At 47.7% G+C, this 24,250-nt stretch overlaps 1 protein-coding gene across 4 annotated transcripts in view; it reads left to right on the top strand.

The window, feature by feature from the left end:
- The first annotated feature begins 4,942 nt into the window (after positions 1–4,942).
- Positions 4,943–24,250, top strand: part of OGDHL (oxoglutarate dehydrogenase L) — a 128,001-nt gene continuing 108,693 nt past the window's right edge. Inside the window, exons 1-2 of one of the 4 annotated variants that reach the window (XM_075934808.1) lie at positions 4,943–5,008; positions 21,790–22,024. In XM_075934808.1, the coding sequence (XP_075790923.1) occupies positions 21,818–22,024 (207 nt within the window). In that variant the 5' untranslated portion in view covers positions 4,943–5,008; positions 21,790–21,817. Of the gene's footprint in view, positions 5,009–11,492; positions 11,767–11,810; positions 11,907–11,984; positions 12,005–21,789; positions 22,025–24,250 lie in introns of those variants that run through there. The other 3 variants (XM_075934807.1, XM_006112394.4, XM_075934809.1) reach the window with 3 other exon arrangements.

Below are 24,250 nucleotides of genomic sequence, written 5' to 3'. Positions count from 1 at the left end.
AATGGAGTTTATAATCAGTTTATCATGATTGCCTCTAAACAAGGTTTGTGCCTGCCTGCAATAAGATTAAAACTTGGTTAGTAACTATGGCAGCTAACAGTGTTTTATTCGTTGTCAGCAGATTGTACTATCACATGACTTTTCATGTAACTGGTTCAGCAAACTTTTTTGTTTTGCAATGACAATAGGATCTTCTAATCAGTTTAGCTGGTTCACCTTCCTCCCAGATCTGCATGGCAGAATATCATGGAGAGCATCAATTTATGAGCTGCTCTATGTGCTTCATGCCTTGGAACTCTCCTCCAGATACAATGCTCTTGTTGAATGAACTGTGTAACTTAAATCATATTAAGTATTCAAAATATGACTATTGCTTGAAAAATATACACACTCTTGGTAGAACCAGTAAGATGGCAATAAAGACTTATAATTTATCTAATTTAGCTGATGAGCAAGAATTATCATCTCAAGGAAAAAAATATGTTCCTGTTTTCTAATCAGCAAAATTAGCGTGAACCATCAATTGCTGTGATAACCAAAGGACCTAATCTGATTCTAGGGTCATTTAACATACATTACAGTAGAGAGACTCGTGTAAAAACCTGCTGGTGATCCTTCCTGTTTGAGATTTTTGCTTATTACTGCAGTCAAGTTGACCCTAATTAAATAATTTTTATAACATTCTTTGCATAGAGTAAATTATGACTCCCTCGTTGTCATCCTCCTTGCCTTCTTCTAGTCCAGGTACAATTTTTCCTCTTTATTCCATCCTACCTCTAATCTTCCCCCAGAAAATTATGAAGCATGTAGCTATTTAAGTCATGGTGTCAATTGTAAACTGAAGTAACAATTTTAGCTGACTATTAAAAAAGGTTGAGAAACACTGATCTATAAAGTACAGGCAATCCCCGAGTTACGCGGATCTGCACTTACGAATGGGGCTATCTCGCCCCGGAGCTCGCAGGCAGCGGGACCGCCCAGAGCGCAGCGGTCCCGCCACCTCGACCTCCGGGGCGAGAAAAGCTACTCCGGGTGCCCCTGATCTGCTGGGGACTGTCTCCAGCAGACCAGGGACACCTGGAGCAAAGCCGGGGAGGCGGAGGCTTTGCTCCCGGTGTCCCTGGTCTGCTGGAGACGGTCCCCAGCAGACCAGAGGCACCAGGAGCAAAGCCGCAGCGGCGGCGGGGTCCCGCGCTTCTGAGGCTTTGCCATAGCAAAGCCTCAGAGGCGCGGGACCCCTCCACTTCCCCGGCTTTGCTCCGGGTGTCCCTGGTCTGCTGGGGACCATCTCCAGCAGACCAGGGACACCGGGAGCAAAGCCGCGGAGCACGCAGGAAGCGGACAGCCCAGACGAGCTGCCACTGTCCCGCTGCCAGCATGTTCCGCGGCTTTCCTCCCCATCTCCCTGGTCTGCTGGAGACCAGCAGACCAGTGAGACGCAGAGCAAAGCCGTGGAGGACCCGGGTAGCGGGACCACGGTGCGTCTCGGTCCCCCGCCTGCGTCTCCCTGGTCTGCTGGGGGGCGGGGGGCGCAGCTAGTACCCCCCCCCAGCAGTCCAGGCTTTTCTCCGGACGCCTGTGGTAGAGCAGCTGGGGCGCTGCCGGTTGGTCCCGCAGCGCCACTCTGGGCGCTACTAGACCAACCCGGCAGCACCCCAGCTGCTCTGCCCCAGGCGTCCTGATTCAGCCGCTGCTGGTCAGTTTCAGCGGTGCTACTGGAGCAACCCAGCAGCATCCCAGCTGCTCTGCCCCAGGCGTCCCCAAGTCGGAACTGGCGTCCAGATTTAGCCTGTTGAAACTGATCAGAGGCTGATTCCAGGATGCCCGGGGCAGAGCAACTCTGCCTCGGGCTTCCTGTAGTCAGCCGCTGGTCAGTTTCAGCAGCGGCTGAATCTGGACGTCAGTTCCGACTTACATACAGATTCAACTTAAGAACAAACCTACAGTCCCTATCTTGTACGTAACCCGGGGACTGCCTGTACCCCTTTTTTTTACAAAAAAATTATAAGTACCCCCAGTACCTACAGTTGAGACAATTTTTTCCTACCTTTTTGCAACACATTTGTTTAAACAACTTAATCGTAACCGGGTGGGTGATTAAATTTTTAGGTGTAAAAAGTAGAAAAATAATAAAGCGCTGTAAAACTTAACACAAAAATTCAGTTTTCTCTAAATTTCAGTTGTGTTGACATACTCCCCAGACTTCAACTACCCCTGAAGGTACTCGTACCACTGGTTGAGAAACACGGCTATAGATGACTGATTTTGGTTGCATGTTATTCTGTAATTTTATCAAGGACAGTTGAAATCATAACAAATATACAACTTTACATATAATCAAGGAAAATGCATAAATATTTGTAGCATGAAGAAATCCAGTGGAGAGGAAGCATGGAATATATTCCTCAAAAAAATGACAGAAGAAGAAAAAAAAATCAAGATCTTGTTACCATACTGTCCTCCACTGTATGTTCAGGCACATCAAACAGGGGTGATTATATAAGGGCTTAGACATATTTCCAATAATTTAGTCAATTATAACTTTAATATTCCCATCCATTCCCCATACAAATATTGAATAGAAAGGCATAAATGCCCTCAGAACATTTTCTCTTTGATGTAGCTTTTGGTAATTCATTCTCACTATTCCAGTAAAGACCTTGCATTTTAAATCTTCCTGCTTACCTCTCATCCTCCAGCTATATTTCTTCATCTACTCATTAGTTACATACACTTGTATGTACATTCTATCTTTAATGAAATATTGCTGGGTAAGGACCAAAGGCCCTGTCTATTAGTTTAATAATGTCCTGTGTTTTGAATGAGGACTAAAATCAAACAAAATATTTGGCTCTTGCCATAAGTTTTGAAGCTGACGGGTGTTGGTAAGTGGCAACTTATAGGATCATAGAACCATAGAGGTGGAAGAGATCTCAGAAGGTCATCAAATCCAGCCCCCTGTTCTAGGCAGGACCAATCCCAACTAAATCAATCCAGCCAGGGCTTTGTCAAGCTGAGACTTAAACACTTCTAGGGATGGAGACTCCACTACTTCCTTAGGTAACCCATTCCAGTGCTTCACCACCCTCCTAGTGAAATAGTTTTTCCTAATATCCAACCCTAACCTCTCCCACCACAACTTGAGACTATTGCTCCTTGTTCTGCCATCTGTCACTACTGAGAACAGCCTCTCTCCATCCTCTTTGGAACCTCCTTCAGGAAGTTGAAGGCTGCTATCAAATCCCCCCTCACTCTTCTCTTCTGCAGACTAAACAGACCCAACTCCCTCAGCCTCTCCTCATAGGTCATATTGGGGGGCTGGAGCATCATTTTGGTCACCCTCTGCTGGACCTTCTCCAATGTGTCCACATCCTTTTTGTAGTGGGGGGCCCAGAACTGGACACAATGCTCCAGATGTGGCCCCACCAGAGCCAAATAAAAGGGAATAATGACACCTCTGGATCTGCTGGCAATGCCCCTCTTAATGCAACCTAATATGCCATTAGCCTTTTTGGGTACAAGGGCACACTGTTGACTCATATCCAGCTTCTCATCCACCGTAACCACCAGGTCCTTTTCTGCAGAACTACTACTTAGCTGGTTGGCCCACAGCCTGTAACAATGCTTGGGATTCTTCCATCCCAAGTGCAGGACTCTGCACTCATCCTTGTTGAACCTCATCAGATTTCTTGTATCAAAGGGGTAGCTGCGTTAGTCTGAATCTGCAAAAGCAGCAAGGAGTCGTGCGGCCCAATCCTCCAATTTGTCTAAGTCGCTCTGGACTCTATCCTTGCCGTCCAGCGTGTCTACCTCTCCCCCCAACTTAGTGTCATCTGCAAACTTGCTGAGGGTGCAATCCATCCCCTCATCCAGGTAATTAATAAAGATACAGAACAAAACTGGTCCTAAAACCCAACCTTGGGGCACTCCACTAGAAACCGATTGCCATCCTGACATCGAACCATTGATCACTACCCACTGGGCCCGGCCTTCTAGCCAGCTTTCTATCCATCTTACCATCCATTTATCCAATACACATTCCCTTTACTTGCTGGCAAGAATATTGTGGGAGACCATATCAAAAGTCTTGGTAAAGTCAAGGTATATAACATCCACTGACTTTCCCATGTCCACAGAGTCAGTTACTTCATCATAGAAGCTAATCAGATAGGTCAGGCACAACTTGCCTTCTCAGGGTTAGAACAGTTTTTGTTATTTTACTGCCTCAAGTACTGCATGACCTTTGTTTGCAGGTTCATCTCTAGTAATCCCCTCTTTCTTGCTAACCACATGTAACAGGATCATGTCTCACTGCTGCAGCATCTCCTGCTTGTCATTCAGGGAATCAGCTCTTCATCACTGGAGTACCTTCTACTGGCGAGTGTCTCACCCTCAGTTACCTGTCTTCTGCACTGGTTTAGACCCTGTGTCCCTTCCTGCCCACAGTTCCCTTTCCTCCTATTATTACTCTACAACAATGCCCCTGCCCTTTGGGGTCCTGCCCTCCCAGGGAACTCCAGTCCCCTATACCCACCTTTTCCTAGTGACCCACTGCCAGACATTATGTAGCCCCTGCCTCAGGAGCAAACTACAGTCTGAAACAGCCACTCATCATTAGCAAGGGGGTGAGCCTACTGCCTTCTGCTTCTCTGCAGTGCTTGTACTCTCAGGCCTCATCTCAAGCCCAGCAGGCCTTGGAGGCCATAGCTCCCCAGCTCTACCTGCCTTTCAGGAAGCCTCTGTAGCTTCCCTAGCAGCCAGATCCCTCCTGCTTTATTGCTAGAACAAGAGTGTTCTCTCCTCTACTTCAGGAGCCCTCATTTATACAGCCCCAGCAGGGCCCTATCTATCTCCAGCCCCACCTGTGGCTGCTTACCACTCAGCCTATTAGCTGCAGCCTCAATTGTGGCTGCCTATAACTCAGCCTCCCAAGCCTGGAGAGCTAGCTTGGGACAGATACCCCATCACACAGCCTGAAAACTTCCATGTTGAAACTACTTTCTCCCTGGTTTGTGTCTTGTTCTTTACCTACTTGGTTCTTCTGTTAGAGACCCTTTGATTTGAGCAGCATGTATTAATTTTATTCTATCCAATTGAGTGCTGAGGCTCCTTCATGAGGATTGTGCTTTTGGCTTTCTTTGCTTGTTGGTATATAATACTACCATGTTGTTGTCCTTTATAAGATTGTAATGGGTAGTGACAGCAGAATATGATACATAAGCAACACTGCCCTACAGGCTATGTCTAGACTGGCATGATTTTCCAGAAATGCTTTTTACAAAAAAGTCTTCCATTAAAAGCATTTTTGGAAAAGAGTGTCTAGATTACCATGGACGTTTTTCTGCAAAAGCACTTTTTGTGGAAAAGCGTCCGTGCCAATCTAGACGTGCTTTTGTGCAAAAAAGCCCCGATCGCCATTTTTGTGATCAGGGCTTTTTTTGCGCAAAACAAATCTCAGCTGTCTACACTGGCCCTTCTGCACAAAAGTTTTGCGCAAAAGGGACTTTTGCCCGAACGGGAGCAGCATAGTACTTCTGCAAAAAGCACTGATTTCTTACAGTAGGAAGTCAGTGCTTTTGTGGAAACTCAAGCAGCCAGCGTAGACAGCTGGCAAGTTTTTTCCGGAGAAGTGGCTGATTTTCCAGAAAAACTGGCCAGTCTAGACACGGCCATAAAGTTCTGAACTAGACACATTAAATATAAGAATACAGAAATGGTGGTTAGATACATGAATTGTACTCCCAGCTCTAAAATTGATTTTCTGTTTGACCTTGTGCAATTAACCTTACTGGAATAGATGCTTCGATCTCCTCACTGCAAACCTCCATTAGCTCTTCTGAAGTCCATGGGCCTCATTCTGATCTTTCTTATTCTGGTTTTTAAAGTGGCATAATTTCATTAACTCCAAGGGTTAATGAATCATCCTGATTTACAGTTGGATGAGATTTGAATCAATCCTATTGAGATGACTTCTCTGGCCTGGTCCTACCCTTTGTGCTACTTTAAGGGAGTAAAGGGTCCAAAGAATCTGCTAGATATTCAGAGCTGACTTTTCCACTGCAGGACAATCACTAACAATGTAGAGCTTGCTCTTACACCACCTTATGTGCAATCCCCAGCACAAATGCAAGTTAGGAGGAGAGAGGGGAGGTGATTGAAGCATGCAATGTTCTGGTAATCCATTGTTGAGGGCTGACAGTAGCTTCATGATTGCTACAAACTGTGCTGCTGCAGAGCTAGCCAAAAAATCAAAGTGCACAATTGGCTCCCTTGTCGGATCACATTGCTCTAAAGCAGGGGCACATTTCTTTGGGTCAAGGGCCACTGACCAATAGAAAAATCAGTCAGGGGCTGCACACAAGTGAGGAAAATAAACCCAAACAACAAAAACCCCTTACTGATGTGAGAGACACTCCCCACATTCCTGTTACACACCAGAGCCTAGGAGGGCCCAGTCTAGTAGATTTTGTGTGCTCCAGCCATGCAGTGGGGCTGTGTGTGTGTGTTGGGGGGGGGGGGGAGATGGGAGATGGAGCAGCAGCACCAGCACCAGCTCCCCAATGCTGGGATGGGGCAGAGTGTGAGGCGGTTGGCTGGAGGAATCTGTAGTGGGGAGGGCAGGTGGTTGGTGGGGAGGTCTGCAGCACAAAGTAGGAGACGGTTGGCTGGGAAGTCTGTAGAATAGAGTGGGAGAACATTGGCTGGGCTGTGTGTAGGGAGGAGAAGAGGCGGTTGTTGGGAGGTGTGTAGTGGGGAGGGGAAGCGGTTGGTGATGGTGCATGGGGGAGGCAGTTGAGGGAGGTGTTTGGGGGAGGGGAGGTGAATGGAAGGGGTGTGTTGTGAGGAGGAGAAGCAGTTGGCAGGAAGTATATATGGGGAGGGGAAGCAGTTAGTGGGAGATCTGTAGGATACAGTGTGAGGCGGTTGGAGCGGGCATCTGTAGGATAGAGTGGAAGGTTGTTGTCCAGGGTGTGTGGGGAGAGGGAGGCGGTTGGCGGGATGTGTGTTGTGGGGAGGGGAGGCATTTGGGTGCAGAAGGAGGTGGAAAAGGGAATACTGGCTCGGAGAGGGGGCTCCAGGCTGGAGAGTGTTGTTAGATGGAGGGTTGGGGTGCTGAGCAAGCCACAGTCTTGTGGGTATGGTGGTGCAGGAGTTTGGGCTGGAGTGTATGAAGGGCTCAGGACGGGGGTGGGTAGGTATATGATGGGCTCAGGGCACAGGTGTGTAGTGGTAGGGGAGGTGGTTGGCAGTGGGTCTGTAGAGAGGAGGGAGGCGGTTGGATACAGTTGGAGGGAGAGTCTGTAGGATACAGTGGGAGGCCGTTGGCTGCAGTGTGTGTAGGGAGGAGGGAAGGCAGTTGGCTGGGGATATGTAGGCGAGGCGGGAGGTGAATGATGGTGGTCTTCAGAATACAGTTGGAGGTGGTTGGCTGGGATATATAGGGGGAGGAGAGGCGATCAGCAGAGTGTGTGTAGGGAGGGAGGGGAGATGGTTGGCAGGAGGATCCGTAGAATAGAGTGGGAGGCTGTTGAGCGGGCTCTGTGTAGTGGGGAGGAGAGGCAGTTACTGGGAGGTGTGTAGGGGGGAGGGGAGGCAGTTGGCGGGCATTGTGTAGGGGAAAAGGATGTGGTTGGAGGCATGTGTAGGGTGAGAGGAGGAGTTTGGCAGGAGGTGTGTAGGAGGGAAGGGAGATGGTTGGTGGGGGTTGTGTATGGGGGAGGGGAGGCAGTTGTCAGGGGGTATGTAGGGCAGGGGAAGGTGTTGGTGGGGAGGGTCTAAAGGATAGAGTGGGAGGCGGTTGGTGGGAGGGTCTATAGGATACAGTGGAAGGCCATTGGCTGGGGTGTGTAGGGGGAAGGAGAGGTGGTTGGCGGAGTGTGTAGGCAGGAGGGGAGGTGGTTGGTGGGCAATGAAGGGAGGTGGTTGGCAGGGTGTGTAGGGGGACAGTACTCTCCATCCTTTTTACACCCAAGATCACTTTTTAACTGACCGGGCAAGACAAGATCTACCCTATCCCTTCCCCAGGACTCCACCCCTTCCTTTAGGCCCTGCCCTCTCTGTTCCCCTCCTCTCCATCATTTGCTGTCTCTTACTCACTCTCCCTGGGTTAAGACAGGAGGTGCGGGCTTGGGGTGGGAATGAGGAATTTGCATGTGGGAAGGGTTGAGAGGTGCAAGCTCTGGGAGGGAGTTTGAGTGCAGGAGGGGTGGAGAAGAGGATGCTGGCTCGGAGAGGGGGCTCCAGGCTGGAGAGTTTTGGGGTCAGGTAGAGGGTTGGGGTGCTGAGCAAGCCACAGGCTTGAGGGTGTAGGGGTGCAGGAGTTTGGGTTGGAGTGTATGAGGGGCTTAGGGCAGGGGGGGTTGGGTGTATGATGGGCTCAGGATTTGGGTCTGGGGTGTGTATACAGGAGTGTTTATGATGTTGTGGCCAGATGGGGGCTTGGTCCCAATTTGGGGCTTGTTGGCCAGGCTTCATTTTTAAAGAAAATATTATGTCAAACACACAATGTCTTTATTTATAAGGGGGCAGAGAACCTGTTTTGGGTCAGGTGTCACTGATCCACAGAAAATCAGTTGGGGACCACACAAGTGAGATACAAAAAAACAACCCCTCCAAAATACCCCAACCTCACTGATGTGGCCCCAACTGAGGCACCTCACTCCCCTGGCACTCCAGCTCTATGGAGGGGGAGAGTAGGTAGGACTGAGGTTCAAGGCCTCAGGCCATATGAACACTTCTGAGGTTCCAGGGTTAGTGGAATTTGTGGGCCCCTCTACGCTCTGAGGTGGGGCCAAAAATGAGGGATCCAGTGTGTGGGACAGGGTTGCCAGTGAGTGGGATAGGGATGGGGGTGCAGAATCTGGGTGGCAAATAGGCTACAGGAGCAAGCTGGGGGTACGTGTCTGGCCAGGAGGCAGGGGCAGGGTGCTGGTTGGTGCGTGGGCAAGGTGCTGATGGGGGGGAGGGATAGTTCTAGTGGTTTGTGCATTGGTATGCTAAACCCAGAGTTGTGAATTCAATCCTGGGGCGGGGGGGGGGAGAGCATTTAGGGATCTGGGGCAAATCTGTCAGGGATGGTACTTGGTCCTGCTGTGAGGGCCAGGGGCTGGATCTGATGACCTCTGAAGGTCCCTTCCAGCTCTGTGTGGTAGGTATATCTCTCCATGAGGCCGTGGCAGAGTGCAGGATTGTGTGTTGGCAAAGTGCTGGATGGGGGTTTGGCCAGGGGGAAGGGTGCTGGTGGAGGTTGGGGCAGGGTGCAAGTGGGAGACTTGCCAGGGGGCAGGATGCTTGTGGGGGGTCTGGCCAGGCGGCAGGGACAGCACAGCTAGTACCTGGGGATCCCACAGTGTGTGCTGTTCCTCCTCTCCCCAAAACAGCCAGCACACTTTCTAAGAAGTCAGATTTGGTGCACAGCCAGGGACTTCCTGCCATGAGTTGTTGGGGGGGTGCAAGGTCAGGTCCTGCAGCTGCATGCCAGCTCTGACTCTTCAGGAAACTCACTCAGGCTGCGTCTAGACTGGCATGATTTTCTGCAAATGCTTTTAACAGAAAAGTTTTCCATTAAAAACATTTGTGGAAAAGAGTGTCTAGATTGGCACGGATGCTTTTCCACAAAAGCACTTTTTGCAGAAAAGCATCCATGCCAATATAGACGCACTTTTACGCAAAAAAGCCCTGATCGCCATTTTCACGATCAGGGCTTTTTTGCGCAAAACAAATCTCAGCTGTTTACACTGGCCCTTTTGCACAAAAGTTTTGCGCAAAAGGACTTTTGCCTGAACGGGAGCAGCATAGTATTTCCACAAGAAGCACTGATTTCAGACAGTAGGAAGTCAGTGCTTTTGTGGAAATTCAAGGTGCCAGTGTAGACAGCTGGCAAGTTTTTCTGCAAAAGCAGTAGCTTTTGTGGAAAAACTTGCCAGTCTAGACATAGCCCCTGTGTTTTGGGGATGGGAGGAGCAGTGCACATGCTTCCTAAGAAGTCGGAGCTGGAACACAGCCCAGGACTTCTTTCCCCTCCTCCTCTCTCTCCCGCCAGCACAGGAAGGAAGACAGGCAGCACAGGGAAGGAAGTTCCTGGCTGCGTGCCAGACCTGGCTTTTCAGGAAGTGTGCCGGCTGTTTGGGGGAGGGAAGGAGCAGCCCACATGCTTCCTGAGACACAGGATCTGATGTGCAGCTATGGGACTTCCCTCCCCATGCTGCAGGAAGCCAGTGCTACCTCTATTTTCCCAGGAGGTAGCACCAGTGTGGGCTCCTTCATAGCAGTAGGGAGCAATGGGGGGGGGGGCTGGAACACCTCCAATTGACTGGTTGTGCCCCCAAAATCAACCAGTTGATCGCAATAGACAGGTTGGTGACCAGGAGTCTAGGGGGAAGGAAGTCAGTTGGTGGGAGGGTCTGTAGGATAGAGCGGGAGGCGGTTGGCGGGGTGTGTGGGGGGAGGGGAGGCTGTTGGTGGGGTGTGTGTGGGGGGGGAGGGGAGGCAGTTGGCGGGGTGTGGGGGGAGAGCGGAGTCGGTTGGCGGGAGGGTCTTTAGGATAGAGCGGGAGGCGGTTGGGGGTGTGTGTGTGGGGGGGAGGGGAGGCGGTTGGCGGAGTGTGGGGGGAGGGGAGGCGGTTGGCGGGAGGGTCTGTAGGATAGAGCGGGAGGCGGTTGGGGGGGTGTGGGGTGAGGGGAGGCGGTTGGCGGGAGGGTCTGTAGGATAGAGCGGGAGGCGGTTGGGGGGGTGTGGGGGGAGGGGAGGCGGTTGGCGGGAGGGTCTGTAGGATAGAGAGGGAGGCGGTTGGGGGGGTGTGTGGGGGGAGGGGAGGCGGTTGGCGGGAGGGTCTGTAGGATAGAGCGGGAGGCGGTTGGCGGGGTGTGTGGGGGGAGGGGAGGCGGTTGGCGGGAGGGTCTGTAGGATAGAGCGGGAGGCGGTTGGCAGGTGTGTGGGGGGAGGGGAGTCGGTTGGCAGGAGGGTCTTTAGGATAGAGCGGGAGGCGGTTGGGGGGGTTGGTGTGGGGGGAGGGGAGGCGGTTGGCGGGAGGGTCTGTAGGATAGAGCGGGAGGCGGTTGGCGGGGTGTGTGGGGGGAGGGGAGGCGGTTGGCAGGAGGGTCTTTAGGATAGAGCGGGAGGCGGTTGGGGGGGTTGGTGTGGGGGGAGGGGAGGCGGTTGGCGGGAGGGTCTGTAGGATAGAGCGGGAGGCGGTTGGCGGGGTGTGTGGGGGGGAGGGGAGGCGGTTGGCGGGAGGGTCTGTAGGATAGAGCGGGAGGCGGTTGGCGGGATGTGTGGGGGGAGGGGAGGCGGTTGGCGGGAGGGTCTGTAGGATAGAGCGGGAGGCGGTTGGCGGGGTGTGTGGGGGGAGGGGAGGCGGTTGGCGGGAGGGTCTGTAGGATAGAGCGGGAGGCGGTTGGGGGTGTGTGGGGGGAGGGGAGGCGGTTGGCGGGAGGGTCTGTAGGATAGAGCGGGAGGCGGTTGGGGGTGTGTGGGGGGAGGGGAGGCGGTTGGCGGGAGGGTCTGTAGGATAGAGCGGGAGGCGGTTGGCGGGGTATGTGGGGGGGAGGGGAGGCGGTTGGCGGGAGGGTCTGTGGGGCACGGGGGCGCTCCCAGCCCTCCCGCCTGTCTCTCCCTTCCAGCACCGCCCGGCGGACAGCGCCAGGCGCTCGCTCGCTCCTTCCCCACGTGGCCCCTCCCACCCATCGTATGACCTCACCGCGCCCATCGGACGCCGGGTATAGATAGATTCCAGGCGGGCGGCCATCCTGCTCCCACGTGACGCAGGTAATTCTCCCCCCAGTCTCGCAGGTGCGCGACCCACTGCCCTTCCCCCCCCCGGTGGCCGTTCTTGTTCACTAGCGGCCGGGGCTGCTGGGGGCTGCCAGCCCCGCGCCACTTCCCGGAGCCGCCCCGGCCCGCCCCAGGTCTGTCAACCCGCCCTGCTGAGCGCCCGGGGCGAGACCGTGTCCCGGGCCAAACGGGCCCCTGTGTACGCTGCAGGGGCGGTGTGCGAGACACCTTTGTAACGCTACTGGGGCCAGTGGGGGAGGCCTGGGGGTGTACGGGTTACGGCGCACACGTGGGGCGTCTCCCTTTGCCCTTGGGCTTGGACAAGGCAGGGCGGAGAATAAAAGTCCCCCTGGGAATTCTTGGCCAGGAAAGGCCCTTTGCGGTACAGGGGGCTTGAGGGATAAGTGCCTGCTTGTTCCAGGCACAGCGGACTTCCTCGGGTAGGCTGCTTCTGGACCAGGGTGTCTAAACTGGCTGTTTATGATGATGGACTTTAGCAACTGTAGTCTAAGGCACGAAACCTCTGCTTTAGATATACATTTTTTTTGACAATGTAATTTGCCTACTATGTATCCAAATAATCCTTGACTACTATGTATTGTGCTTTTTCTGCATTGTGTGATCTCCCTGTGTGTTGCACAATCACAAATATGAAAAAGAGTAAATACATTGAAAAGGGCAATCTCATAGTGTTGATGGAATATCACTTCAGTTTGCAAAGAGATGGAGATTTATGTGGTCGTTCAAGGTTTTTCTGTAATGTTTAAATTTGTTTTTGCACAATACCATTTAATTCTATGGGAGGTAGTGTTGCCTAGTTACTAAAGTATATATTTGGGACTCAGAATACCTGGGTTTTATAATTTAATTTGTTGGCTGACCTTCAGCAAGTAACTTCACTTTCCTATGCTCACTTTCTCAGCTGTAAAATGGGAATAACAAAGCACCTTATACAAAGAAGATAAACTAGAAATTTACTGATGAACAGCTTTATAAAAGAGTTAGGTACAATAAAAGCTGTTATTTGGCACTCAACCAAAAAGCTCAATTAACGGGCATTTCTGATATCTCCGAATACAAAATTTCAGTCTAATAACCAGAACTAGTATACTAACTGGTATAGTACGAGTCAGAAGACAAGTAAGCAAGATGAAACCAGGCATTTATTAAAAATGCATCTTTCATAGGGCCATAGATTCAGCTTAGTCTCTGCACCTTCTAATTTTCCAATGACAATTCATGTTGATATTGATGACCCTATAGAACTGCAAGATCCTAAAGTGCTTCCTGAATCATCAAAGAAAGATTAAATTATGTTCAGTACAGTTTTTGTGTAAACTGTATTTTTAGTAATGTGGATGTACATCATGTGCTCCCTGTAGTGATATATAGTGTGATAAGATACTCACCTGTACAGAAAAGTTACACATATATAGGTAAGTGCTTCAAGAAACTAACCACTTTGCAATGCAGTACTACTGCATTGGTGAGTATCTGTTTACTATTTTATACTTTATTCATTTTATTGTATTTTAATTATTTGAAAATTGGTATTCCATTGGGTAAAGAGTAATTCTCAGTTAACCAGAATATTCCGTTAACTGGCAATCCCCATTCCATCAATATACCAGATAACAGAGCTTTTACTGTATTTATGATCTGGCACTTGGACTAGAAATATGTTTTTGGTTGTGCCCTTATGATTCACTTAATTCAGAATCTGCAGAGGAAAGACTTGAATGTTTAGTTTCCCCCTCTTTTATTTACCCAAGAATTGTCCAGAAAAGCAAAAAAAGGGGAATGCTCATCCTTATTTGACTGCTAGCTTCGCAAATTAAGGGTCTTGGAGTGAGAATCCTGCAAGACTGAAACAATTAGAGAAGTCTGTTGAGACTTTATTTGTGCTATGGTTTGACACATCACTCGGACTGTCTGGACAGTCTTGATTAGCTGTGATTATCCCATTCTTTGGGCAATGTGAATAATGTACTGATGATGTCATTGTGTTCAATGGTCATGGTAGTTTGATGCACTGGGCCTCACTAATGTGCCACATCTGTGCATCTGCATTGGTGTATCCATGCAGGTGGAGTGTGTCTGGTGAAAACATGCTTATGTCAATGGAAGACTCCTCTTCTGTCAACAAAATTACTCAGCCTGAATGAGAGGCAGGAGCAATTTTGGTGGGAGAGCATCTTCTGTTGGTGTAGCTTTGTGTGGATGACACTTACGGTACATCTAGACTACATGCCTCTGGCGGCAGAGGCATGTAGATTAGACTACCCGGCATAGGAAAATGAAGCGGCGATTTTAAATAATTGCCGCTTCATTTAAATTTACATGGCTGCCGCGCGCTGAGCCGATCAGCTGTTTGTCGGCTCAGTGCGGTAGTCTGGACGCTCCGCAGTCAACATCAAAGGCATTTGTTGACCTCCCGGGTATGCCTCATCCCAGGAGGCATACCCGGGAGGTCGACAAATGCCTTTGATGTCGACTGCGGAACGTCCAGACTATCACGCTGAGCCGACAAAAGCTGATCGGCTCAGCGTGTGGCAGTCATGTAAATTTAAATGAAGCGGCAATTATTTAAATCGCCGCTTCATTTTCCTATGCCGGGTAGTCTAATCTACATGCCTCTGTCGCCGGAGGCATGTAGTCTAGACGTACCCTCAAATCAATATAACTTAAGTCACTCAAAGGGGAGGTTTTGCACACCTTGAAGGACACAAGTTACATGTGCTTAGGTGATAGTGTAGACAAGTCACTTTTGTTCTTCAAGGCTTTCATTTTCCTTTCTAACTGTTTGTCCTAAATATTTCAGGAAACTGTGAATTTAATGTTAGTAATTATTGTCTACCGAAGCAGATGTTCTCAACCTTTTTTATTCTGAGTCCATCACCCAATATGTCACCCATTGTGTCACAACAGCTGCTTTTCTGTAAATAGGGTGGCAGTTTAGCCACAGATGCCCTTGTCAAGCCAAGTTGCTCAGAGTTTGGCTTCAGCGCTAGGTGGCTGGGCTTAGGGTCCTGGACTTCAGCCTCAAGCAGTGGGGCTTTGGCTTGTCTGTCCTGAACCCCAGTAAGTATGATGCTGACCCAGCTTCATGGGCTTCCTGACACCTAATCATGGCCCCCTGAGTGCCCCGTATCTCTGGCTGAGAACCACTCTACCAAAGTATGCACACTTGGCTTTCTGTTTGTGTGTAAACGGTAGGTGAGTGTAGTCATTACCATTGATGTCAGGCCTACTGTGCTGCATCCTTTCCTTTCCACTTCTGTTTTCTGTAATTGACCATCTTGTGTGTGTGTGTCAACATTTTCTTGTGCAAGGATTGAAAACTAGTTTATCATAAGCTGTATTACAGTACAGACATGTAGGCTTTTGGACCGAAATCCACCCGTGCTGTCTGTTTTCTTCCACTATTTTAATACTGGAGTGGTTTATTTTGTTTAATAAATATAAAGTTTGCTTTTCTGTTTCTGTACTTGCTTCTCATTTTTCAATCCCTGGTAGAGATTTAATTAATATTTTCCTTTTAGTTGCTTCTGACTCGGCATGCTCCCTTGTCAATCACTATTTTCACTTCAGGTTTGATTTAGGAGGCATTGTGAAATGAAATAATCCTAACTGTTTCTTGATTCTGTTAGTTGGCCTTTGTGCTTGTTTTTGAATGATGGGCTCGGGGCTGAGTAGGCCAGAATGCTCTGTGATCATACTACTGGTCTCTCGATTTGCTAAGTGTTGAAGTTGACAACAGATGTCTGTGCTGGAGAGCAGTAAGCACAGGGGAGGAACCAGGAGGAGATTATATTTGAGAAAAATAAATCCTTAATGTAAATCTGTTGATTTTGGAATTAACATCAGAGATGGCTTTGTCTGCTTCTGATATTTACCTGTGTAAAATAAAGTGTAACTTTTTTGTTAGTTAAGGATAATATGCCTGGTAACAGTTTTCCTGAGCAATAGTCTTTTGTACTGTCCTAGGAGATAACTAATTTGTCTTTGAGTTTCTGGATTATATTTTCAATAATTGAATTATCTCTTAAAATGGGTCACTTGACCTCTCTTGAAATTTGAATAAAGAAAAAGGAAGATGGCTGGAATAACTTGAAGACTCCTTGCTTCTCTTTTTCCTCGGCTGGAATATTTAATGGATACAATCAATTTGAGCTAGCCCGTGTTTTTAAAAATGAGGTAAAAGTAGATTTTGGTGTTCTATCTATAGAGCCCTGCAAATCTGCAGATATTCACTAGCCTTATTTTCCATGTTCCCATGTTTGTTCATAATTTTGTTTTACATATTTTGCCATTTTTTTAAATTTAATAGTTGTCCGTTGTGTGTCTTTCTGTGGAGGTTTTATCATCTTTATATTTTTCATGTACTATGACTTTCAGTAATTTTTCTCTTGTCTGCCTACCTTTTGTCCCCCCCCTTCCAAAAAACTTTCCCCCATACTTTTTTGAATCTTTTATACTCTCTCTGATTTGAGGTGAAGGCATTAGTTTTGTCCCAAAGGTTTTTTGCACAGTTTTACTGTTGTTAGCTCTCCTGTGTTACCAAAGCACAATAGATTTTAAAATATTAATTATGCTCAAAGCATGCATCTCCTAAGTAATTTACTCTTGAACTTAATAGCTTAGGGTAACATCTTGGGGAGTTAGAAGAGGGTCTGAGAAATGAGGGAGATGATTTTCACCCCTAGCATTTTCAGCAGATCTTTTTCAGGCATGAGGAGGTGATCTGGAATATGCTTGTAGCAGGAAGGAAGCAGTTATTTGTGTGCTCTCCAGATGCACATGGGTACTTTTTTCATTAACTTGTGTTTGTCAACATTTGCTTCTGAGTGCACAGGCCAGAATAGGTTGTGGTAAGAAGTAGGACCACATTTAAAATAGGGATCTTAGCTTTTGGTTAATTGAATAGTCAACTAACCGCATGAATTATTAGTGTTTAGTTGATTAGTCTGTAGTCCTGGGGGTGGGGCCAGTAGCCAGTGCAATCTGGCCCACACCCGGGTAGGGATGCTAAATATCAGTTAATTGAATAGTTGAGTAACCTCATGAATTCTTATCAGTTAATTGACTATTCTGTAGTCCCAGGGGTGGGGCTGGCAGCCAGTGCACCCCAGCCTCACTCCCGAGGAGCCCCCTGCCACTTGGTGCTGCCGCCTCTCTATCAGAGGCGGCAGCAGCATGGGATGCCAGGCGGGAGCTGGTCCATGAGGGGAGCCAATTTAAAAAAACAGCCTCCCTTGAGGTCTGTCTGCTTGTCGCCCGGTGCTGCAGCCTCTGATAAAGAGGCAGCAGTGCGGTGTGGCAGCAGCCCCTGTCTAAGGGCGGGTCTGAGCTCCTGGACCTGGCGTGAGCTGGAACTGAGCTGGGCTTTCTGCCCACCTGGCTCCCTAATACACTTTAAATGCAGAGCTGTAGTGCCTGGCATGAGTCAGGACAGAGATGGGCTGCCTGCCCACCCAGCTCCTAATACACTTTAAATGCAGAGCTGCAGCAGGGGTAGGTCCTGGACCTGTCTCAAGCCAGGACTGAGCCAGGCTGCTGGCCAGCCTGCTAAAAAATTTACTAGCAGGGAGGAGAGGGAAATGCATGTAGTCCTGTGGTCTCCAACCTTTTTAACCACAAGATCACTTTTTCTATTTAAGTGCAGTGTAAGATCTACCTCAAACCCAAATACCCTTGCCCACTTCCTCCCCCCCCCTCTCCGAGGCTGCTCACTCCATCCCTCTTCCTCCCCGAATCTCATTCGCTTTCACCAGGCTGGGGTAGGGGTTTGGGGTGCAGGCTCTGGTCTTGGGCCAAGGGGTTTGGACTGTGGGAGGGATGGTGCTGTCTCCCACGTTAGGAAAGCAGGGTAAGTGATGCCCTGAAGTTACAGAGGTGGGGTGGGTTCTGGAGTGGCTTAGGGGATAGGGCATTCACCTGGGGAGCACAGGGTGATGGGCTCAAGTCCCATCCCTGCCTCTACCCATCCTAGGAGCAGCTGGAGCCAACACAGGATAAAGGTCCCTCTGGAGGTGGGGTGGGTTCTCAAGTGGACTAGGACATACAGCATTTGCCTCGGGAACACGGTGTGGCCAGGTTCAAGGCCTGCACACCCTGGGAGCAACTGGACAGCCAACACAGGCTTCTCCAGGGCTGGACCTGGCTCCTGCATTAGGAAAGGAGGCAGGAAGATGGGGTGGGCCTTGGAGTGGCTTAGGGGATAGGGCACTTGCCTGGGGGAGGGCAGGGCTGTGGCTCAAGTCCCACTAGACAGCTGCCTCAGGCTTGCCCACATCCTGGTACTCCTGAAAGCAGCTGGCATGTAAAGCAATGTCTCCACGCACTGCCCCTCATCAACAGGCACCAACCACACAGCTTCTACTGGCCAAAGTTCTCTATTATTGTTCAGTGGGAGCTGCAGGAGTGTGTCCACAGGCAAGAACAGCATGTGGAGACCCCCTGGCTCTAATCTTCTCAGGGACATGCCAGCCATTTCCAGGAGCACAATTGCCATAGGGATAATGACTCCAGCCACAGCAGGTTAGGCATTTTAGTACTCACTACTCAAACAATTAAATTTAAGCATGAGAGAAATGAAAGTTATGAAATGCACAGACCAGTCAAACTAAAAGTAACACACTTTACAAGCAGAAAAGAGTAACAAAGGCCCCCTCCCCCCGCCCCCCATGTATGTGTTGGGTCAGGAGATGAGGGAAGGACAGCGTGTGTTTGTAAGAATGACAGTCACACAGTGTGTGTGTGTCTGTCATTCTTACAGAGTGACAGAGATTTGCATCGCCAAGCTCCCTCCGTCCTCTTCTCTCCGTGTGGAGACAGGGCACAGGAATGGGGGGAGGACATCAGCACCCCCCCCTTCTCTCCCACACCCTGCACAGCAAGCAGGAGGCTCCCAAGGGGCAGCTCCAAGTCAGAAAGCAGGACCAGCATGACAGTGGGTGAAGCACCAGCACTTGCCAGTCTAGACGCAGCCTTGGACTTTCAGAAGGACCGTGGCAGGGCCCCTCCTCCAGGGACGACGGGTCCCTGGCTGGTTCCTGGGTGGAAAGTTTCCCCCTGGGGGAGGACAGTCGCTTTGTGCTGGAGATCTGCCCCGCTTCCTGGCCAAACCAGTCAGAATCACCTGTCAGAAGCTCAAAGACCTACTGGTAGATCAGAATCTACCAGTTGGTGACCACTGGTGTAGTCTATACCGTTAACCTATAAGCTTTTGCTTACCGATGAATCGGTTAATCGACTACACTATTACATCTCTACTCCCAGGGAGCCCCCTGATATCCAATGTGGCTGCCTCTGTATCAGAGGCAGCAGCACGGGGTGCCATGCAGGAGCCAGTCCACGAGGGGAGACCATTTAAAAACCAGATCTGCTGATGAACCGGCTACTTGCTGTCCTGTGCTGCTGTCTCTGATACAGAGGCAGCAGGATGGCATGGCAGCTGTACCTGCCTGCAGGGGGTCTGAGCTCCCTTTGGACAGAGGTTGTTGTGGGGGAAACGGGGTAAGAGCCGGGAGGCTGCCGCAAAGTAGCCTCTGTCCATGGCCAGTACTGGCACCACTGTGAGCAGAGGCTGCTTCGCAGCAGGAGCTTCTGTCCGTGGGGGTTGGTCCAAGCCCCCTGCAGACAGTGGCTACTGTTGGAGCAACCTCTGCCCGTGGTGGACCCAGGCTCACTGCAGACAGGCTGCTCTGAGCCTGGGCCTGCTATGGTCAGGGACTGCTGCCACGAAGCAGCCTCTGCCCTAAGCAGGCCTGGGCTCACTGCAGGCAGAGGCTTCTTACCCTCCCCCCGCCCCATGCTGCTGCCTCTAATAGATACACAGGCAGCAAGGGGTGGGAGGAGGGGAGAGGAATGTGAGTATTAGACTACATTAACCAATAAACCTAGGCTTATCAGTTAATCGACTGGTTGGCTACTCATTTACATCCCTAGTTTCAAATACCCTTTTCAAATGAGTTTAAGGCAGTGATCAGTTAGAAGTTTCATAAATGAGTCCTAAACAGTGTCTTCTATTTACCTTCTAATAGTCTATTTAGAAATAAAAAGTTGCCTGTGAGATTGTGAGGCAATATTTTTCTTTTGTCCAGGTAGTGGTGGTTATTATATTTTCAGAAATATTTTCATGATGATTCTCAAATTCTTGGATTTGATAAGATTTCACCAGACCCTGGGTGGCTCAGCTCTGGCTCCTCCTAGGGGCAGGGCCTTGGATGGAAGGGAGGGTCTAGACACAGCCAACCCTAAAAGCCATCTGGACTGCCCCTTGCCTTCCCCAGTTGGCACTCAGTGCCACCCAGACTACACCGTGTGGGGCTTTGGTGGTGATTTTAAAGAGCCCTGGGCCCTTTTAAATTGCTGGGCTTTGGGGCAACTTCCCCTTTTGCCCCATTCCCACCCCTTGTTGGTGGCCCTGCTCAAACCTACCTCTGAATGGGTTAGAAACAATTGCCTTTCCATTCCCCTGCCCAGTTAGGATTCTGACAAGGATCTTTTCCTGATATCTTTTTAAGTGTCTTTCTCCTGTGGTAGCTTGGAGGACTCTCACGAGTGACAGGGAAAACTGGTTTGTCAAAGATCATTTATGTGCAGATGAACTGAACATGCACAAAGTGTGGTTAAACATACTTAGTGAAAAATATTTTTGCTCTAATCTGTGTCATTTATAGTCATCATAGTTGTTGCTGATAATGATAGTACATACAAAATAAAAATCAGAGGTGTGTTTTTTAAGTTGGTGTCCTTTTAGAATCTTTTTAAAAGTGTATTTAAAACTTTCATATGCTTATTTAAAAATCTTTGTTTTAGTGATTGTTTAGTTAGTGCCCAGCAACATAAGTAAGGAAATTCACAGCTAAAACTGGCAGTATAACTAGATAATCCATACAAAGACTACTTTCAGTGGATCAGTGTAGATTATTACTGTGTTTTGATTATCTTGTAGTAATCAAATAGCACACACTTCAGGGATAACCTGTCAGGGTGGGTTAACTTTGAATATTCTTGCTCTGTATCATATCCTTAAGATCTTATAGTTTCTCACTTAATTTTGTTTCCACTTCTTTTTTTTTATCATCTTCCCCCTCATGCTGTGGTTGCATTTTCTATAACTTTGGTTTCTCTTAATTGTATAGCTGGATTCTTGTATAGGTTTCAAATCATTGTTTACCTTTAGAAGTCTAATTCTGAGAGAATATTGTGTACCCTGGTATCACTGGAAATTGCTAATGCTCAGAATTTCTCAGATGAAGATGAAACTCTGCAAGTGTGTACATTTTTTGTTCAGAATTCTAGGACATGCACTTGTCCATTTAAAGCAAGCAAAGAAGCTAAGTGGTGCTTGAGTGTAACCATTTATCTTCTTCACTGTTCAAGAGTGCTCATTTACACAAATTAATAATTGCTTCAGAAGATTAACCTAAGTGGGCACGGACAAGCCACCACTTACAGTAACCTTGTCTGTCTTAAACCTAAAGCCAATGTGAACAGTTATTCGAGTCCCTCTTAATGTTCCATTCCCTTTCTCCATCAGCTATGGAGCTATGAATTTGGGACTCCGAACTCCGTCTTAACCTCTCAGGTATAGGATGTGGGAGCAAACCTTCTAGGGGGGATTGGTCTTTAAAAATGCCACATCATCCTTCAAGGAGAGATAGCAGCAGCAGTTGCTAATATTACTGAGAGATGTGGGTGAACGAGTGAATCTTCTTTTTCTTCATGCATCCATAGAAACTCTGTCACCAGTTCCCAATTCTGAGAAAGTTTGGAAGATGGGTTGTTGGGTGTAGGAAATGGGAATGGGTAGCTCCTTAGCCGCACACTTACAGCTGTAGGCAGCAGAGATATCAAAGCATAAGCTTCAAAAATGATCAGCGGGCTTTCCACTTTCTTGAAGATATTTTAAGCTGGAACTTTGTTAAAGGGAAATGAGTCTTGCCTTCATATAAGATATCCATAGTGCATTGGACATTCTTCTGATTGTTTATTTTATCTTTTTAACAGACTTGGATCATCTACCTAATGAACAAACATGAGTCATTTGAGATTTCTCTTAGCTACCATGAAACCGCTTGGTATACAGTTTCTGATAAAGCAAGATGTAGCCAGAAAGGTATTTCTGCAGAGTCAACGATGTGCTTCGTCAGGATCCACAGAACCATTCTTGAGTGGAAGTAATTCAAATTATGTAGAGGAAATGTACTACACCTGGCTTGAAAACCCTAAAAGTGTGCATAAGGTGAGTCTAGACATAATTGGAAAATACTGCTATTAAAGATAAATACAAATATTGATTCCCGTCTTAACTTGTTAGCTATTTTGTAAAGGCTTTTATTAATGTAAAAATGAAACTAAGCTTCTATATATTGATTGAAATTGCAGAAAAAAAAAAAAAAAAAAAGTAAGCTAGCACCAAGTTGTAAACTAGTTTGAAGAATATGGGATGTCCTGGTTTAAAAGACTATTAACAGAAGCAGACATCTGATTTTCAGATTTTTTTTTATTGCAATATGATTATTCAGTCAACTGTTTTCCTTTACTAGTAATTTACAAAATTGACATAAATGTCAAGCCTTGAATATTTGTAATAGGGTTACAATAGGTCCTCTGCTGTCTGTAAATATCGCTCTGGTGAAAGGAGGCGAGTGCTTAATTCCCCAGTCTGGCTTTGGAAATTCCAGCCTTAAATGTTTTGTAAAACCTTTAAGTTTCTGCCTGTAGTTTGAAAAATATTTCACTTTGTACATGATTCTGAACTCCAAACACCTGCTAGCTATTTCTCAATTGTTACCTCTATGCCTGGTATTTTTGTTAATGAAAAACATTTTTCGAACTGTTGATTAATCGGTTAACTTACATGATTAATCTCAGTTTTAATCATGCTGTTAAACAACTGAATACCATTTTAAATCTTAACTTTTAACATTTTTTTCTACGTTTTCAAATATATTGATTATTACCATACAGAATACAAAGTGTATATTGCTCCCTTTTTGTTATTTTCATTATAGATCTTTGCACTGTGAAAATGATAAAAAGCAATAGTATTTTTCGATTCACTTCCTACAAGTACTGCAGAACAACCTCCTCATCAAAAAAGTGCAACATATAAAAAGATAGGATTTTTTTTTTTTTACATACTGAACTGAAAAAACATAGTAAAAACCTTAGCATCTTCAAGTCCGCTCAGTCTTACTACTTGTTCAGCCAATTGCTAGAACAAACAAGTTTCTTTGTTTGAGAGAGATTGTAAATTAAAAGTGGGAAACAATGTCACTTGAAAGTGAGAACAGGCATTCACATCGCACTGTCGTAGCCAGCATTGCATGTTGTTTGTCAGATATGCTACGTAGCATAATGTCCTGTCTTGCTTTGGGCACCATTCCAAAGGACACACTTTCATACTGATGACTCTTGCTTAAAAAAAATGTATTTAATTAAATTTGTGACTGAACTCCTAAGAACAGAATTGTATGTCTCCTGCTTTGTTTTACCTTCATTCTGCCATATTTTTCATGTTACCGTCTGAGACTCCCATGACCCAGCACACTTTGCTAGTTTTAAGAATGCTTTTACTGTAGACTTGGCAAAAAAATACCTACAGAAACTGGGATTTTAAGCATGTCTACAATACCATGTTTTGTTGCCAAAAACTGCCTTCTGGAGACAAAACAGTGAGAGAATTCACAACAAAAGTCATGTTGTAGTGTGTAACTCCCGGTTTCAAAGACACAAAACTTTTACCCCACAAGAGACATTTTTCCTCCTCTCTTCACTATTGACAAACATATCACATACACACCATAGATTTTTTTTAATGTTTATTGCACTCCAGGAAGTTTCCTACAAGGCCATGCAGCTGGTCTGGTCATTGATTTGAATTTGGGTGCCCTGCAGCCAGGTAAACAGCAATCTACCCTTCCCCCTTTCAATCTCTGGGAACTTTAATTCCATTTCCTGCTGGCTGGTTCAGCATCTAGTACTTTCTTGGCATCTTCCCAGCTGATCGTGGCTGGCTCCAAATGCTCTCCATCTTGGACAACCACAGAACTATTGGATCCAATCAGTGTATGGGGAGAGGAGTCGGTACGGTCCCAGTTGCGAGTGACCTGTAGGAACAGGGACTTGTGCAGGCAAAGTTTGTGAGTCTTGTATGAAAAGGGCTATGTGTGGGACATGCTGCAGCACATAGTGAAGATAAAGGAGCCGAGGCAGGCGTACCAAACCGTCGCTCCTGTGCTGTACCTAAGACCTGTCAGTTTTATAAATAACTAGATGCAGTCGTCAGTAGTGACCTCATCTCCATTAGCAAGAGCCTCATGGATACTTTGTAGGGCATTGAATCAGCAGAAAGAGGCCTTAACCCAGAGGAGGAAATAAAAGTTGGAGAAAGAGCTAGATGAGTCTCTTGGGCTTCCAGTGGGAATGTCCAGTGTGGCAGGCAGCCTGGAACTATTTTCCACTC

The sequence above is a fragment of the Pelodiscus sinensis genome, chromosome 8 (assembly GCF_049634645.1).
Source record: "Pelodiscus sinensis isolate JC-2024 chromosome 8, ASM4963464v1, whole genome shotgun sequence".
In the NCBI taxonomy this organism is placed as follows: Eukaryota; Metazoa; Chordata; order Testudines; family Trionychidae; genus Pelodiscus; species Pelodiscus sinensis.
The sequence above is the reverse complement of the archived record's forward strand: the minus strand, read 5'-3'. Positions and strand labels throughout refer to the sequence as shown.